General features: G+C 43.1%; 1 protein-coding gene across 1 annotated transcript; it reads right to left on the bottom strand.

Moving 5' to 3' along the window:
• Window positions 1-239: 239 nt before the first annotated feature.
• gabrr2a (gamma-aminobutyric acid type A receptor subunit rho2a) lies at window positions 240-14,996 on the bottom strand. Its single transcript, XM_012836729.3, has 9 exons — window positions 14,271-14,996; window positions 12,929-13,035; window positions 8,043-8,110; window positions 6,183-6,406; window positions 5,328-5,410; window positions 5,064-5,204; window positions 4,571-4,723; window positions 3,897-4,105; window positions 240-1,631 (listed from the first exon to the last, which is right to left on the bottom strand). The coding sequence occupies exons 1-9, from the start codon at window positions 14,393-14,395 to the stop codon at window positions 1,323-1,325; spliced, it is 1,419 nt and encodes a 472-aa protein (XP_012692183.2). The 5' UTR covers window positions 14,396-14,996; the 3' UTR covers window positions 240-1,322.
• Window positions 14,997-16,536: the final 1,540 nt, after the last annotated feature.

Consider the following 16,536-nt stretch of genomic DNA (forward strand, 5'->3'; position numbering starts at 1 on the left):
AATGGCGTTCAAACCTTTACATAACAACATATTTGCTAGTGAAGCGCTAGCAAACATTGAACATTATTCACTAGGTGGCGCTCCACAAATGAGTCATTATCAGTAAGGGTCAGGCTCCTCCTAGAGGCTAACTTGCCATAATAATAGCGAAGAAATACGCGTACCTAGGGACACAAAAATGAATAAATAAACACTATATGACACTGTGGATGTTGCCAACAATTCTGACCATAGCAGAGTTTTTTTGTAAAATGCTTTTTACTTAATTTCTGTTTATTTTACAGCAGATGATAAATACATTGTACATTCTTTCCCACCAATGCAAACATGGATTTGAAAGAAGCAAAACATTGCAGTAGCTTTATGACCAACAGGTTTTTTTTTCTGTAACAGTACACAGATTTCCAACAACCATTTACTTACACTGCTTTTTTATCAAACCAAGTTACTTAAGGCAGTTTAAGATGCTAGTCACATGACTGATCAAGTTTAACATGATTAAATCAAAAAGCCCCTTGCCTTAAGTTAATGGAAAAAAGCTATAAATACAATGTAAGAACATTAGCATGTGTAGGATATCCTAGAGGAAAATATACACTTCCACACTAATGCAGCAATACATAGGCTCATGTTCTGAGATAATCCCCACATTTTAATCACTTTGTTTATACCCTCTTAGATAACAAAATGGGGTGGCATTTATTTTCAAAGTGCTTCAAATGCTTAACATTACCATGTACATTACAGTACAAACATGCTATTTATTTAAGGATTTCTGTCCAAAGAGACATAAGCGCATACACTCACGAATGATCATTCAAAGACGTGCACACTTGCACACAAATGCACCCGTGTGGACACACACTCATGGACATACGTGCACATACACGTGCGCACACACATACACACACACACACACACACACACTAATAAATATTAGATCAACCTAACCGAAAGCAAAGCTAACACCAACATCACTTGTAACATTTAAAACAGCATCAGAATTAAAATGACATTTGGTGGGTCACTGTATTTCAAGCAGATATTAAAAGTCCAAGATCAAATCTTTGAAGAAAAAAGCATCTGACTCTCAGTCTCATCTTCTCTCCCGCGATAAATAAGACCAATGGAGCCTTGTGATGCTTCTACAGAGACCCAGCTGACATTTGAAAGAAACTCAAAAAACATAAAACTTATGACAACAGAAACACTAGATGCCGCAACACTCAGTCTGTGTTCCTCTGGGCGAGGAGGAGGCATTGTGAGTTCATAGCCCCTCGGGTGGTTAGCTCAAGGTTCGAGCCTTGCAATCCAGGCCCGGATCAGCAGTACACTGACCAGTATATCAGGTTGAAGATGATATAGGCCCCGGGGAAGAAGCTGCGGGAGTACTTGTCAATGGTATGAGTGTTCTTGATAATGCGAAATGAGCGCAGGCCTTTCTTCTTGGTGGTGGTGGACTCACTGCTCACAGACAGGTGCACCACCATGTGCTCTTGCTTCTCGTGCTCCTCCTCGTGGACCATGGGGGCCTCGGTGTAGCCTGCCAGGCTGTTGGTGTCCGCCTCGCTGTAGGTGCCGTCGCCCATCATGGTGCCCGTGTGAGACATGCCACAGGTGCAAGGCAGGGACTGCAGAGACAGGAAGTGGGGGAGGGGAAGGGGGGCAGTGTGGTGTGGACAGATGGTGGCAGTGAGAGTGCTGTAAGTACACACAATGCTTCAGTTGTGTCTCTATCCTGTAGCTTGGAACATGTGATCAGTGTCAATCAAGGCTAAATCCCAACCCCCTATACGAAGTGATAGGTGGAGTTGATCTGGCACAGAACTGGCAGTACCTAGGCCAAAACATGGTTAGATCTCTTCCAGAATCAGCCTCTAGATGGGACTGTAGCTCTGATAGTAAAGCATGATCCTAGCAAAGCCAGTCTCATGAGTCTGTTCCAGAAAACACATTTAGGCCTACCAATGAGAAAAGAGAAGCACTCCATTTGCTGTAATCTACCAGAAAGCATCTGACTCAGGGCTGGCTGTAGCCAAGGTTGGGCTCCACAGTGGAGTGTAGAGGAATATATAGGTTTTAATGAATTTGAAGAGAAAAAGCATGATAGGCAGTATTTAGGCTACCAATATGACAGATGTGTTTATCCACAGATCAATCTGCAGGTGGAGAAAATCAACAACAGTGTAAAAATGAAACCCCTCTGCTATAATCTGCAAGTGGAATGGTGTTGGGAGGTGTAGATGAGAAAATAGGCTCACTTCCTGCATCCACAAATTGCTTCTCTGTTATAAGTCTCTCCCCCCCCCCCTCCCCTTTCCAAGCTAATCATTAACTTGATCCGATCTCTCAAGGCACAGTGATAAAATCTCTACAACCTTTCCAGCAAGTCTCTATCGCAGTTCCCAACAAATAAAGCTGGTTTCATATCCAATCTCAACCGTTATCCATGGCCAGTTTGGGTTCATACTCACACAGGGAGTGCTCCAATCCCCTGCTCCCCAAAGATATGAACTATGTTTATCGTGTTATGGGCCTGTTGCTTTGTGCCATTGATTGTGTACCTCTGTTTTAGATACGTTAGGTCTCACCTGTAATCACCTGTGATTACCTTCAGGTACCAGATTCCTTTAAGAACTGGCCACACCCCTCCAGTGTTGTGCATGAACGCGTTCAAAAGAACGCGTTCATTGAACACGTTCATTTTTATGAGAACGATGAACTGAACGCAACTTCATGACAAATAATGAATTTGAACGGTGAACACGTTCATATTATCTGAGGTCCAGCGCCACTGAGGTCTAGCTAAAACATTACGGAATGTTTTCCTTCTGCTGAGGAATGACACTGTCTAAATCGAATGCTTGTACCATGTCGTTGCTCAGTACCTGTTAAAAAGGCCATAGTAATTATTTGTTAAATTGCCCAAACAGACCATGTTTCGGTAAATGACCATATTTGGTAATTGCGTTGGTCATGTGACTCCACTTCTCACGGTGCAATGTTTGATATTGCTTCATGGCATATTTAGATGGAGTAGCAGTTAACTTCGGGCATATTTTCACATAATTGAACGTTGCACTTTGTTGAAGTTGTGTGCGTCCATGTATACGTGAGTTTGACTTTGTAGCCTACCTTGTCAGTATGTGTTTGTTATAGTTTAGCTTTCTCATCATCGTTACGAGCACTGTCACTTAATTGATCCAGCAACTGTTCGTGAACTCGCTTAGCATAAGCTGCTAATGTAAAAATACGAGTGGTACAGGGTTTACCTATGCTAACTTTTGAGCGGTCTTTCATTTAGTGTACATGCCCTTGTTGATCTGAGATTAAACCAGTAGCATATAATTGCTGAAGAGCAAGTTATTATTATTAGTTCCCTGTATAATTCATTATTTAAATAGTACTACATACTAATTAAAAAAAATGAAAATGAACTGAACTATGAACTAGTTCAGAATTTAAATGGTGAACTATGAACGTGAACGATTCATGTTTACTTGTATGAACTGAACTTTGAACTAGTTCATGAGAGGTGTGAACGTGCACAACACTGCACCCCTCTCTCTCTCTGTCATACACACTCTGCAACTGCTTACCTGGCTGCACAACATGCAGCTTACACTCCACCTATCCTTTTCCCCTTTATAATAATAAATATAGTTCTAAATTCAGTTTGAGGTTTTTCTGTTCTCGGTATGTTAAAACCTCTGTAGTATGTTTAGAGTAGACAGTTGGTTGTTTAGACACAGAGGTATTTATGTGATGTTGAGAGATATGGCCATTGAGCGAGGTCCCCTAACCAGTAGCCTAAGGAATTTCACATCTTCCTTATGAATGATTGAAATTCCCAAACATGGGATTTCTTTTTTCACTTTCACCAATGAGGCGTTTACCTGTTCTCTCATCCTCTCTCTGTACTTCCTGCCTCGTCGCTCCTCGACTGTGGTCAGGTAGTTCACTGCGGCGTACTCCAACACGGACAGGAACACAAACACAAAACTGACCCACAGGTAAATGTCCACTGCCTTGATATAGGAGACTCTAGGCATGGAGGCATTGACTCCAGTAATGATGGTGGACATTGTGAGCACAGTTGTGATGCCTGGTGGAAAGAAATCACAGAAAACTGGGGTCTGAGGACATGTATACAGCATATGTGGGGACTTGTACTGATTATATACATATATGCTGTCAGGCATATTAGTTTTGTTCTCTCTGTGTTCAAGTCTCATCTTGTCATTTAAACAAATATACAGTCTTTATACCTGAGACAATAGCCTAAAAATATACATAAAATAAAATAAAATAAACATAATAATATAATATAATATAATAACATATATTACTATAACAGTGACCCTCTGCATCAGTAGGGGGGTCCTAGAGGACAACATGCTATAATCATTTAATCATTTAATAATATTTAATTTAATAGTTTAATTTTAAAGTGATTTAGACTACCCCACTTCAGGGGGCGCTAGCATAAAGGGGCAAGCCTACCTAGGGACACAAAAAGGAAGAAAAAAGTCATCACTAGGGCCACACTAGGGCCACAGCTCGTCCGTACCTAAAGAGACTCTGGCTGGCACTGCTCTGCGGTCGATCCAGAATGATACCCAGGACAGCATGACCATAAGGGTGGCTGGGAAGTAGGTCTGCAGCAGGAAGAAGAAGATGTGTCTCCGCAGAGTGAAGTTAATGAACAAGCGGTTGTACCAGCCTGGAGGAAGAATACACACACATACATGCACACACACACACACATACACTTACAGTTAACCTACAGACATCAATATACGTCAATATACTTCTGTCACAGACAATGTAAGCCCAGTCCATATCTTAAGCGTAAAACAGAATGGAACCTAACCCAAGTCATTTATTTTTCCTTTTTGTGGTCGGCACATCTAGGAAACAATTTTGTTGCTTATTACTGGTATAACTGGTTTTGATTACTTGTATTGCATTTTCATCCTGTAAAATTGTCTGTATGAAAAAATCCAGTATGTATGATAAAGATACATATTACATCTGTGTCTCCTTGTCTGTTTGTGGCGCACCTGTGCTGCTGTAGAAAGCCAGCCGGGAGGTAGTGTGGAACTTCTGGATCATAAACTGAGACAGGGAGATCTTCTCGTCCGTGCTCAGCGACTCGTCGCCGTTCTTCCAGTACAGCATTAAGTCCTCATCCGTGTAGGCGTCTGACAAAGACAAACCCCAGGACTTTAGGGCTCTGACTTACATTCGGGATGAAAGACATGGCTGATCGGCTCCTGCCGATACAGTATAAGAAAAAACAAGAAATAAAGAAAGGCTGTACTCACAGCTTTCAAGCTCAAGCGAGCAAGTCTGTGAATCCAGGGGGAATCGGCTGAAGTCCATGTTACAGGCTGCTGTTACTGTGACCCTGCACATCAAAAAAAAAAACACATTACAAATGGATGAAGAGAGCCTACACCCATCCAACCACACACCAGAAATGATACGAGCAACGGTAAATACACACCAACATCACAGACATCGCACAGAGAGAGTCACGCAGAGTCTCATACAACATCTCCCTCATGAAATATTCATGAAGGAGAAGCATTAACTTAAGAGCACAATTGCCTTTGCCACGACTGAATTCATTCACTTGGGCCTGTAAACACCTCTTGGTAGGCAGCCAAGACGAACTGGGCCAGTGCCATCGATAGTAGACAGGTCCCCTGCAGTGGGAACACACTGTCCAGCCACTGACCAACACGCTGCCCCCGGGGCCTTGACCTTGTTCACTGGTAGACTCACCACACGCCACAAGCATTTTTCTAATTTTAACAGTAACACAGGCAACATGGAAATGTACCTGTGTGTGTTTTTATTTATTTTATCAGCAGTAGCGGTAGCTATTTTTTAGGAGCTTATTACAAGCTGCATACATTATGGCTATGTGTATTTATGGTCATAACAATAATGATAAAAATATACCTAATATGCATTTCATAAATAACATCAAATGTACCAAATATGGAAGTCATAAACAATGTCATGTCAATCCACATAATGCCACAAAGGTTTTATTTCAGGATAATTTGCATAGTTGCAGATGGTGTTTCTCATGTAAATAAAACATTTTTGGGCTCATGAATAAAATAGCTCAGCAGAGATATTCAGACAAATATATGGACAGATATCTCTACCTCAGGCTGTAGAGCACGTGTCCATCGGGAAACACACGCAGCATGATGTTGTCAGTGGTGGTGTCATGGATGAAGGACCTCTTGGAGTGGACGAAGAAGACGTCAGGCACCCAGATCTTTTTGACCAGGCGGCCGTCGAAGGTCATGCTCTTGTTCGTGGAGCTGGTGAACGACAGACGCTCGTCCTTCCAATAGTGTCTCAGGTACAGGGTCATGGTGAAGTCCTGTGCAAGAAATGGTGCCGCATTTACGTTGTTTGCTTTGGACAGTGTGTGGTTTTCCCCCCCACATTAAAGGTACACACATCCGCCCAGCAACAGTGGAGGCTTCTATGCAAAGCATGGCATGATTGGGAGTGGTTGGGCATTCAGCATTTTGACCGGAAGTGGGCCAAAACACTACCGGAAGTGGCCCAGAACACTACCGGAAGTGGGCCAGAACATTACCCGAACTGGCAATGCTGATTTAAAAGCATCAGTTTTCTGAGCCACAGCGACCCCATGTTAACAGGTCATGCTCTATTCACTGAACTCAATATGAACTATCCTTATATCTCATCCTGTTGTGCTGATGATGCAGCATAGCATTTGATAAGACATACAATATGTACTACATACATAACTGAAGAAAAAACTGCCATGTATGGCATAGCATTTGATGTGAAATATGTACATATACTATTCAAGGAGACACTGTCATATCTGACATGGCATATGCTGAGACATTGCCACTGCCATATACAGAGGTTGGTAAAGAAGACGTAAAACAATCTCCATTGATGTTCACAAGCTGGTCTCTTTAAAAACCAGGATCATTTGGACAAATGTCCTCCTTTCGCCTGATCAAACCCTTACTCTGCCTCAGCCTATGTGTTTGCATGTGTTTGGGTGCGAGTGTTTTTGAGCAGGAGTTTGTATGCAAGAGAAGTCCCAAGTGTACAAGGTTTTATGGAAATGAAGGAATCCGAGAAAGAAAAATAAATCCTTTTCTTCACCGGTCAAGAACAATGCTTGCACAAACACATTACTGTATTTGCATGGCCCTGAAAGACTTCAAACTGCATAGCCAGAAAAATATGAGAGAATATAGCAAACAGACATTTAAATAGTATATCCCCCTTCATCTGAAATGTGCATTTCAAAACCCCATATAAAACACGTAGGCAGACGTGCACTGAAACAACATCACCTAGTGTTTATTTTTTCCACAATGACAAGCAAACAATGGTGAGTAGGATAGCACTATTTTCCACACAAGGGTGCACCGCTGTGCATCAAGTAATCCCATACAATTTACACGGGCAGTTCGTGATTTTCCATTTGAGGAGACGCGGCTCCGGACACAGCTATGGCAGTGCATTCACATTCTGTTCATCACCCTTGACAGCTGGGATGGAGAGGGACCTATTCTGCACTTATGCCATGCTAAATCACTAAAGCTGATCATCTTTCTCTCTCGCTGTCTCCATCGTTCCCCCAACGTTACATAACGGCCAACATTTGGAGCTGCCCATAATTATGTATCGTCAACAATAGTCCTAAAATGTCTTTGTTACATCACAAAGAGGCTTTCCCACCAGGGAATACAGAGACGAATCTGCATCAGAGCCAGGGATGTCATCTGTCAAAGCTGGGGAACACTCTACCAGAAAAACAAGAAATCCTCCTCTCCATTCTCCTTTTACATCACTTTGCACAACTAAAGGCAGCGATTGCGGGGACAGATGTCAGCCAAAAACCATCTCCAAAGTTTTTAGTATCTTATTAAGTGTTAGTAGAAACGACTTAAATCAAGGCCCATGAAATGCAGAGCAAAATGACTAGGGCCCGAAGGGTTATAAAGAATGAGTCATTAACCTACCATATCTACTTCTGAAATGCTATCCAAGCTTTCCACTTGCACGTCAACTCCAACTGGAACGGCAGGGCCTGAAATAGAAAGAGGGGGGGGGGGGGGGGAGAGAGACAATTCTTATGTCACATACAGCCAGGCTGACAGGTTTGAAAGCACATCTGTGCTGGAGCTGACAGGGACCCAGTGACCTGGACCGTAATAAAATAAAATCTCTCATGCCCCTGGCGGTTCTGACCCTCAGGGCAGAGAAGACACGAGTCTGCAATCTTCTGTACTTCTGAAGTAACAGTGCCATGGACATCTGAAGGCTTTTCTCCTCGTGGGGACAGAAGGCTCTCGTGTAGTGCTGGCTTTCACTTTCCACGTTGATGTCGACACAGACAGACACCGAGCACAGCGTGATTCTGTTCTCTTGCAGTGGCTAACATTCGCAAGCACTCTCAGCCTCTCCATTTCAACTTCATCTCGTCAGGATTATGGGTTATGAAGATGAAAGACACCTCTAAGCCCTGACCACAGCCTGAATGGTCAACAAAAACATACGTATATATGGAGGCAAAGCATGCAGTTTAAAGGAAAGATTTAGATGAGATTTCCATCTCTTAGATTGTACAGTAGTCTGTACAGTTCACCAACTGTAATCCGATTAGATTGGCTAAAGTATAGATAGCAAAACATACCAGTTGATGGTTGCCTCAACTGATCTGATATGTTCAGGAAAACTAGAGTAGAATGCTTTTACTCTCCACGATTACGCGCTGATGGTTTTACTTCAGTGTGTATGGCATGTAAACAAAGTGGACATGCACCCATCGCTGATTGTGCCGGTAATGTGAACACTGTGCTGGAAAGATTGCGGAGGCATACAGTCACATCTCTTGCCCTTTGCTTTTAGAGGACATAGAAGAATCCGCTTCTGTTATCAATGACATTTTTTTTTCAAATCAGCTGAATGACAAACATAGAAAAACATTCCTGGGAGAAATCAATATTTCCAGACCAATCAACCCCCCGATGTGACATTCCTGTTTATCTGCCTCTACATCTGACCTCGTCTGAAATGGCTGTATCCATGAAACTAATTACATTCCAGTGCAAAAAAACTGCAGAACATTTATGATCAATTCTTCACCGTGATGAATTAAATTCTTTTTTCACAGAATGACATAAATTCTGCAACCGGCAATCAAAAAACAGGTGCCTCTGTGACAGCACAATGCACACCAAAATTATTTGTTATCCTTAATTTCTCTGTACCTGTGCACATATCGTTATCTCTTATCAAAGGGAGCTGGGGAAGGCCTGCCCATCCTTCCATGTTTGGCCAGTGTCGTCGTGGGCAGACAGCTGTCAGAGAGGCGTGGTGCGGTGAGGGATTGTAACATGTGCTAATCCACGTGGCCAAGACAGCAGAAACTGCCAGATTAATCTCGTCAGGCAAGCTACGCCACGGAGATACAGTCAAAGTCGGTCCCAGATGGTTAGGGCTAAACCGGCAGACAGCAATGTTTAAGCTAAGCTTCTCTCTCTACCCATATCCAACAAAAATCTAAAAGTTAATAAAAAATATGTGATTACCATCTTTCATGCTAGGTCCCCATGTGGTAGGGCATGCCATTTCAGTGATTTACAGTGGATGACTGCCATGGCTATTTGCTATTGGCCAAGAGTGTTTCTGCTGATATGAGCAAAGCTGTGGGCAAGCTAAATACCATGCTATGCATTCTCATGTCAGTGTGTGGTAGGCTGGGAGGAAAATGACACAAGTTCTGATACACTCCTTAGCACAATTCGACGATAATGATCTCAGCCTAATTCTGTAACGGGACATGATTAATACTCCATTATTTTTCACATGCCAAAAATATCAGCAACCTCAGGCAATACTGATAGTACTAACAAACCACTTGTGAAAAGCCTGATATCACTACCCATCTTCTGTTACGAGAACAATCTTCACTGAGACCAATCCATCATATTGGCTTATGTCATAGCGAGATGTTATGTCCTCAACATATAAATATATAATGCCTATACTTAATCTATCAGTCACATTATGTTCCGGACACGTTTCATGCCCATTCTTACACCATGTGTTTGACATGGAGATTTGAGTGCTCCAGTACATGGTTTAGCTATAAGCTTAATGCATAGGGTGAAAGCTATCTTCTCACTGGATTAACAACTAAATCAGTCTGGTGCATTTTCCATCACTTCTCACTAAGAGGTCATGATACATCCTCAGAGTGGGCTGGTAATGGTGTTTCCTTCACCTTTCCTACTCTACCCAAAATGCACCTGTACAGTAATAGCTGCAGGAAGTCACAGTCCATCAACACAGAAGGAGCTGCTCACAGCCACTTTACCAGCACTTGGACAAGCTACCCTATATCTAATGAGACAGTAGCCTGTGGGTAATATTTCTGCTGACTTTGGTGAGTTTTGGGAACAACTGAAAGCCTAAGGTTTGTGAGGTGGGGGGACGGGGGGACGGGGGGACGGGGGGGGCACATCATACAAACTTGTTACTGAAGAACCCCCCCCATTCCCCCACCCCCCGCACCCCCACCCCCACCCCTCTGCCCAACATCCACACTACTGCTCACCACCCTGAAATGTGATGTTTTTACAGAGGGGACAGCCGCCCTCCAGAAACACACCCACATCCACATCGGTGTATTTCAGTGGAGGGGGTGGCAGCAGCGGAAAAACTGTGTCTTTGCCTCAGGCACCAAACGAACCAGAACCACCAAGGAGATAGAGGCAGCGACTAAGAGCCAAAGCCTGAAAACACATCACATTCTCACACACACACACACACACACACACACACACACACACACACACACACACACACACACACACACACACACACACACACACACAGGACTTGCTGCAGCCTGTTATCTTTTCCTTACCGGACACAACTGTGGGAGGATGTCTTTCACATGAAGTGCTTCATTTAAGCGAGGCAATGTTCAGCCCACCTGCAGATCCCCAAGATGTTTACTCGAACACACACACACACACACACACACACACACCTCTGTCCAGCAAGGCTGTACTGCTAACAAGACAGAGAACAGGTCAGTGCACTGCGTCAGTAAGTCGATACGAGCTGTTTATTCTCCTTTCCACGCACAGCTCGGAAAAGGCTGAACAAAGCACCTAACAATCGGCATTAGGTGGAGTTTCCATGGTTCTGCAGCCCTGAGTGCCAACTTTTAAGTCCTACACAAAGAGCAGCCTTGAGCCCATCTGATTTCATCTGAGCCTATAATACCATCCGAGTCATCCAGCAGAAAGCCTGGAGGGGGCCTTCATGAAACCTCGCAATATATCTGCTGATACACAGTGTGAAATTAAAGGCAATGAGGTTTCTTTTTTTTTTCATTTTTCTTTTTTTGTGAGTGCTCGCACTGTGAATACACACAGTGCACTGGGGCCAGCGCGCGGGCGATGCTGTTTGATTAGTCTCATTAGTCATGCCTCGTTCAATATGATTAAATCCCACTGTGTTACTACAGGAAGCCACAGCATCACAGTAGTAGAAAACACACCTTTGTTATGTGAGATATCCCATACTTCCCGTCCAATCCTATTCCACACCGTCACTTCAAAGAGCAAATTAAATTATACCTAATTTACATTTTCTGTTTTCTATTATAAATCAGAAAACTTAATTACTATTCTTTTGCTGTTCTTATGGGAACAACCGGCTCCTATTGATGATTTATGAAATTCAATCTTCATCCGGTATCTGATGGCATTATCTGCCTCCAGCGTCGGGCTCAAATAAATGAACTGAGCCACGGAGCATCTGCTGTAATCTGCAGCCTTAACATTGGCTTTACAAAAGAGAGTCGAACAGAGAATGTACCTCTCCCCTTATCAGCCCAAGACAAAGTCTTATTTGGCACCGTCATTTCCCATTGGAGATTGTGTCAGTGCACTTCCAAAAGAAAAGATGGCACCTTTTTTTTTGCAAATTAAGAAACCTATGCTACAAAGTCACAGTGGAACAGTAGAGGGGAAATTAATATTTAAGGCAATATTAAGAAGAATTGTGCAGGGATTCAGAGGTAATTGAGGGGTTGGCTGCTACTTACAAGGAGATAAAGGAGAAATCATCATTAAAGATTCCACATTAAAAGCCTTTTAATATGCATTCAAGGCTGTTCCATGGTTTTAGTAAAAGGATTTCTTGCTAGTGGAGCTGGTACAGTGCTAGAAGTACTATATGGTGTACTGTTGTACAAGTCAAATGACTCAGATAAGCCTAGCCTATGATCTCAGCAGGCCCTTATTGTACTAATATGAAGAGCTGTGCAGGGGGGTGTAGCCGCAGGATGATTTGACATGAAAGACAGCTAGATGAGAGACAACTTATTTCAGTCTCATAACACGGCCACCTTGTACATGGGATCAGAAACATCAAGCTATTTTGGCACCGTTTCAGCCACAAAAAAATGACATAATTCGCCAAATGCACTACAACTATGTTTCAGCCATCCTTCCTTTCTCCTGGAATTTTGAGAGAGAAATTAAGACGATTTGTACATGGCTTCAGGTATAATTAAGTGGTTGGCCACCACACAACAAGAGATTAAAAGAGTCTGGTACCATATTAAGGGAGGATTTATTACAAATTAAGAGGTGTTTGGTTGGGGGGAAGATAGAGATTATTTTCAGTTTATTTAAGGGATTTCAAGGACTTGCTGCTTCACAGTGAAACACTAATGTTGGTGACATCCGTGTGGAGCATAACCCAGCTGGAGTTCATGCTTTGACCTTAGCTAACATCCAGAGGGTCTTTCATTGGCGCAACTGGCAGAGCAAACTGCTACTGCTAAACTGCTACATGAATAGAGGTAAAAATGTAAATGTCTTACCTGCGAATGCTGGCCTCATTGTGAAGTCATGGTCATCCACACGAAGAATTTGCTCTGTCTTCAACTTCTTAGATTTAGTGACATCTGGTGGCTTCTTTGTCAGTGCACTATCAAACGACATAATCAAGCACACCATTTTATGAAATCATATTGTTTCAACATCAAAGCCTGTCAGTTATTTTAGTTCGCTAATTGGCATCCTCTTGACAACACATGTTGAGGCAGTGAAGTGTTGTAGATGTACATATTTAATACAAAGAATGTGACATTTTACAATGTGAAAAGCAGAAGAAACAAATGTCAAAGCTTTTTTTTTTTTACTGTCAAAACCCTCATCTGTTATTTACTTTCAGGAGGATGAAACTGGCACAATAAATCCTGTAATATCTGTTGCGGTCAGTACTGGAGTTGGAGTATCCAGAATCAATACAGTTTACTGCTGATCAGTTATTGTTCATTTTCAGTGCAGCCAAAGCCAGCGACTCAGGGGCAGACCCGACCTGAGTCCAGTACAGTTCCATACTGCTGATAACTAGGGCCCTTATTTTCTATCATCTTTCAGCAGTAGATGACAGTAGTATTAACTGGTTAACAGTGGTGAGTAAGATTCTTCATATTTAATGAAAACAATTTTTTTAATACCACAAATGAGCTGTTTAGATCCTGACAAATCTTTTCTGTAGGCACTACCTCACAGGCATCTCCACTGTGGTAGATGTTGAGAGGCAATGTTTAAAAAACAAATCACAATTCCATGCGTGATGGAGAACCAATGGATAGCTTTCATGATTAGGAAGCGTTTTCCATGTTGAGTTAAATGCGAAAGATTAAACAGTCTTAATGTGATACCGCTGCAGAGCGTTAAGTACAAACTGCATCATATCAGCGCATCACAAATGTACACTGGCAGATGGGCAAAACGTGCTGGTGACACGTGGGTCTTTGGCCGCGGGTGAAGTGCACAAGTGCACTGCATGCCCATTGATGAGCTGGGCAGGGGGCACACACTGTCTGGGTCATGGCAGTGTCGCCGTTCCGCTCTCTGTCCCAATTAAGGTGTAACGCGCTGGGCGCGCAGGGTAATTATCTGTCGATGGAATAACTCGGTACGGCTAATCATTAAAGACTATTAAAAACGCTAAAGGGTTTCAGAGGATCATCATTATCATCATTAGTATCTTCATCATGATCATCATATTGTTTTTTCATATAGAACAACATAACACATATATTGAATTATATATTGAGAGTTGAAGTGAATGAACTCAACTACATAGCATGAACATAGTCTGAAAATCTTTAGGGCGAAGAGACGCAGATTAATCAATGTCTACACACTTACGTGCCATGCTTCTGGGTTTCCACTGGTCCCGTCCACCTCCTTTCCCTAGTTGCGTGTTTTCGGCATTCGCCGATAAGGATCAGGCAGAGAACGAAAAACAGCAGTTGTATGAGATAAGGCATCATGGGTTTCAGCTCATGTATCCACAGGTTAGTCCAGAAACCCCATCTAGTCCATGTGAGATTCGCAGTGGAAACAGCATCATCTTCACCTTCAAACACATTGGAAACGCTACAACTTGCATTGCCAGTAGTCTGCCCGTGGTTTAAATATCACCGCTGAAGATGCTGTTGCGCTTAGCGCCGTCTCCCGCTTGTCATTGGTTCACAGCTGTACAGCTGTTCTTTGGCGCTCAGACCGAGAGCGTCTTCGTGCCCACATGGCGAGTCAGCATCGCAGCCCAGCCAATGCGAGAGCACTGCTAGCTTAGCCTACGCATCTGGACACAGCCTTCAGTTGCTGGAGAGCAACTAAAAAAAAAGACTAGGATTAGCGCTCATACGTAACCTCAGCTATCGCATCCATTAGTAGAGTGTTTGCTCATGCTGAACCCCAGCGAATTGAATGACACAACTCTCCATCATCGACGGTGAGCCCCTATGTTGACCTTTGCAGACGGCAAGGTTTCGGAGTACGATTGAGCGAGTAAGAGGACAGATGTACGTGGGAAAATAATGCCATTTTAATTTGGTTTGAATATATATTACAATATCAGCTGGATCGACCGTGCTTAAGACTTCAAGTGTTTACAATGTTACACCAAATCATTAATTAGATTGTCAGAAACACTAAATTCAACTCCAAGAGAGATGTTTTAAGCGTATATGTGTCTTTGGCTTCCAGGCTCTCTCTCCTGAGGTGTCACTGTCTTTGAACTGCACCAAGCAGAGCAGTGGTGGGATGGGGGTGTTTTCAGGACTAGGAGACATATGGGTATAGCCTAGTTCCATGAGGAGGACGCCTCGAGGGAACCGCATCACACTGGACCCCAGTGCAGCAGATGGCGAGTCTCTTTTTTCACGCGCTTTTCCGCCCACTCTGCGCGGGCTCGGCTGCTACTGAGGCTCGGCTTATCCTGGATTTCACAGCAATTCACGGCTGCCACGCCCTGTGAGCTCCGCTCCCTGGAAGTCCGCAACCGATCTGAAGCATTGCCAATGCCTCTAAATGATGCGTTACGTAAAAAGTTGGTCTGGCCTTTCAATATCCAAGGGACAAAATCCGTCCTTCGGTTTTGTGTAGCTGGGATTTCACCGAAGCGTGCCAGTCTCTCTTTCTCTCTCTCTCTCTCTGTGCGTTTGTGTGTGGTTGTCTGTGCGCGCGTGTGTGAATGTGGTAAAACAAAACAATTCAAATAAAAAAAAAACACAACAATACTTGCAGTGGCACTGCTAAGAGTTGAAAACATTCGGGGCTTAGCCCAGACCTGTAGGGGAGTCCGGGGGCATCCTCCCTCGGGATGATTTTTTGTGTGTTATTATTCTGGCAGCTAAATGCACCAGTTCCACGCAGTTTGAGACAGAAACAGTAGCCTAAAGACAACTAGTGGCATGCAGGACCCGTCGTCTGACTCACATGAACATTACCCCATCCATTAAATCACACTGTTTGTCTATATGAAATCACTTTTATGCGAGGTCACACAAGGGACATGCACTGATGCACATCACCATAGGTTACCCATGAACTCGCGTTGATAACGGAAAAAACATTTACGAGGTTTATGTACACAAGAATTACATTTTATGTCAACGCCATACTGTTTGACAAGTTGATTGATTTCAGACAACACATATCCGCCTTCGTTTGGGTAAACCAAGGTTTAGATAGGCCTATAAAGAGTGCTTTCTGGAGATCGATTTTAAAATTGGATAGGCTATATTAAAGTTGATTCTGCACAGCTCTCATCATCCCCTTTCACCTTACTCTTTTCCATATGGTCAGCAACAGGAGATAACTCTTCTTCCACCTCCTCAAGCCTCGCCTGCACCTCGTTTGAGTCTATGGCAGCCCTAGAATCGTATGGTAAGAAGTTTGGAAATTTGGTCATTGATTGGCAGCAAAGCTGCTAAACTGGAAGTGAGATCATATCTAAGCAACTGTCGGGATCCCTTCCTGAGGTTGTCTAAATAAAAATGCATAATTTGCCCACTGAGGGTTTGCTGCAATAAGCAAAAACACATTTCTCCTAATAAGTTTTGATGCGCTGGCCTTATAAAAGTGGTTGTTATGTTAAGTGATATCCTGGGAGATGCCAAAGTTGTCA

Source organism: Clupea harengus, chromosome 14 (assembly GCF_900700415.2).
Source record: "Clupea harengus chromosome 14, Ch_v2.0.2, whole genome shotgun sequence".
NCBI classification, from domain to species: domain Eukaryota; kingdom Metazoa; phylum Chordata; class Actinopteri; order Clupeiformes; family Clupeidae; genus Clupea; species Clupea harengus.

Bases quoted from the DNA above. Each gene is read 5' to 3' on its own strand.
- gabrr2a (XM_012836729.3), bottom strand. From the start codon at position 14,395: ATGATGCCTTATCTCATACAACTGCTGTTTTTCGTTCTCTGCCTGATC. The intron at 13,036-14,270 runs GTAAGTGTGTAG...GTCGTTTGATAG, and splicing joins GAAACCCAGAAGCATGGCAC to TGCACTGACAAAGAAGCCAC. The intron at 5,205-5,327 runs GTGAGTACAGCC...TGTCTTTGTCAG, and splicing joins CTCGCTTGAGCTTGAAAGCT to ACGCCTACACGGATGAGGAC.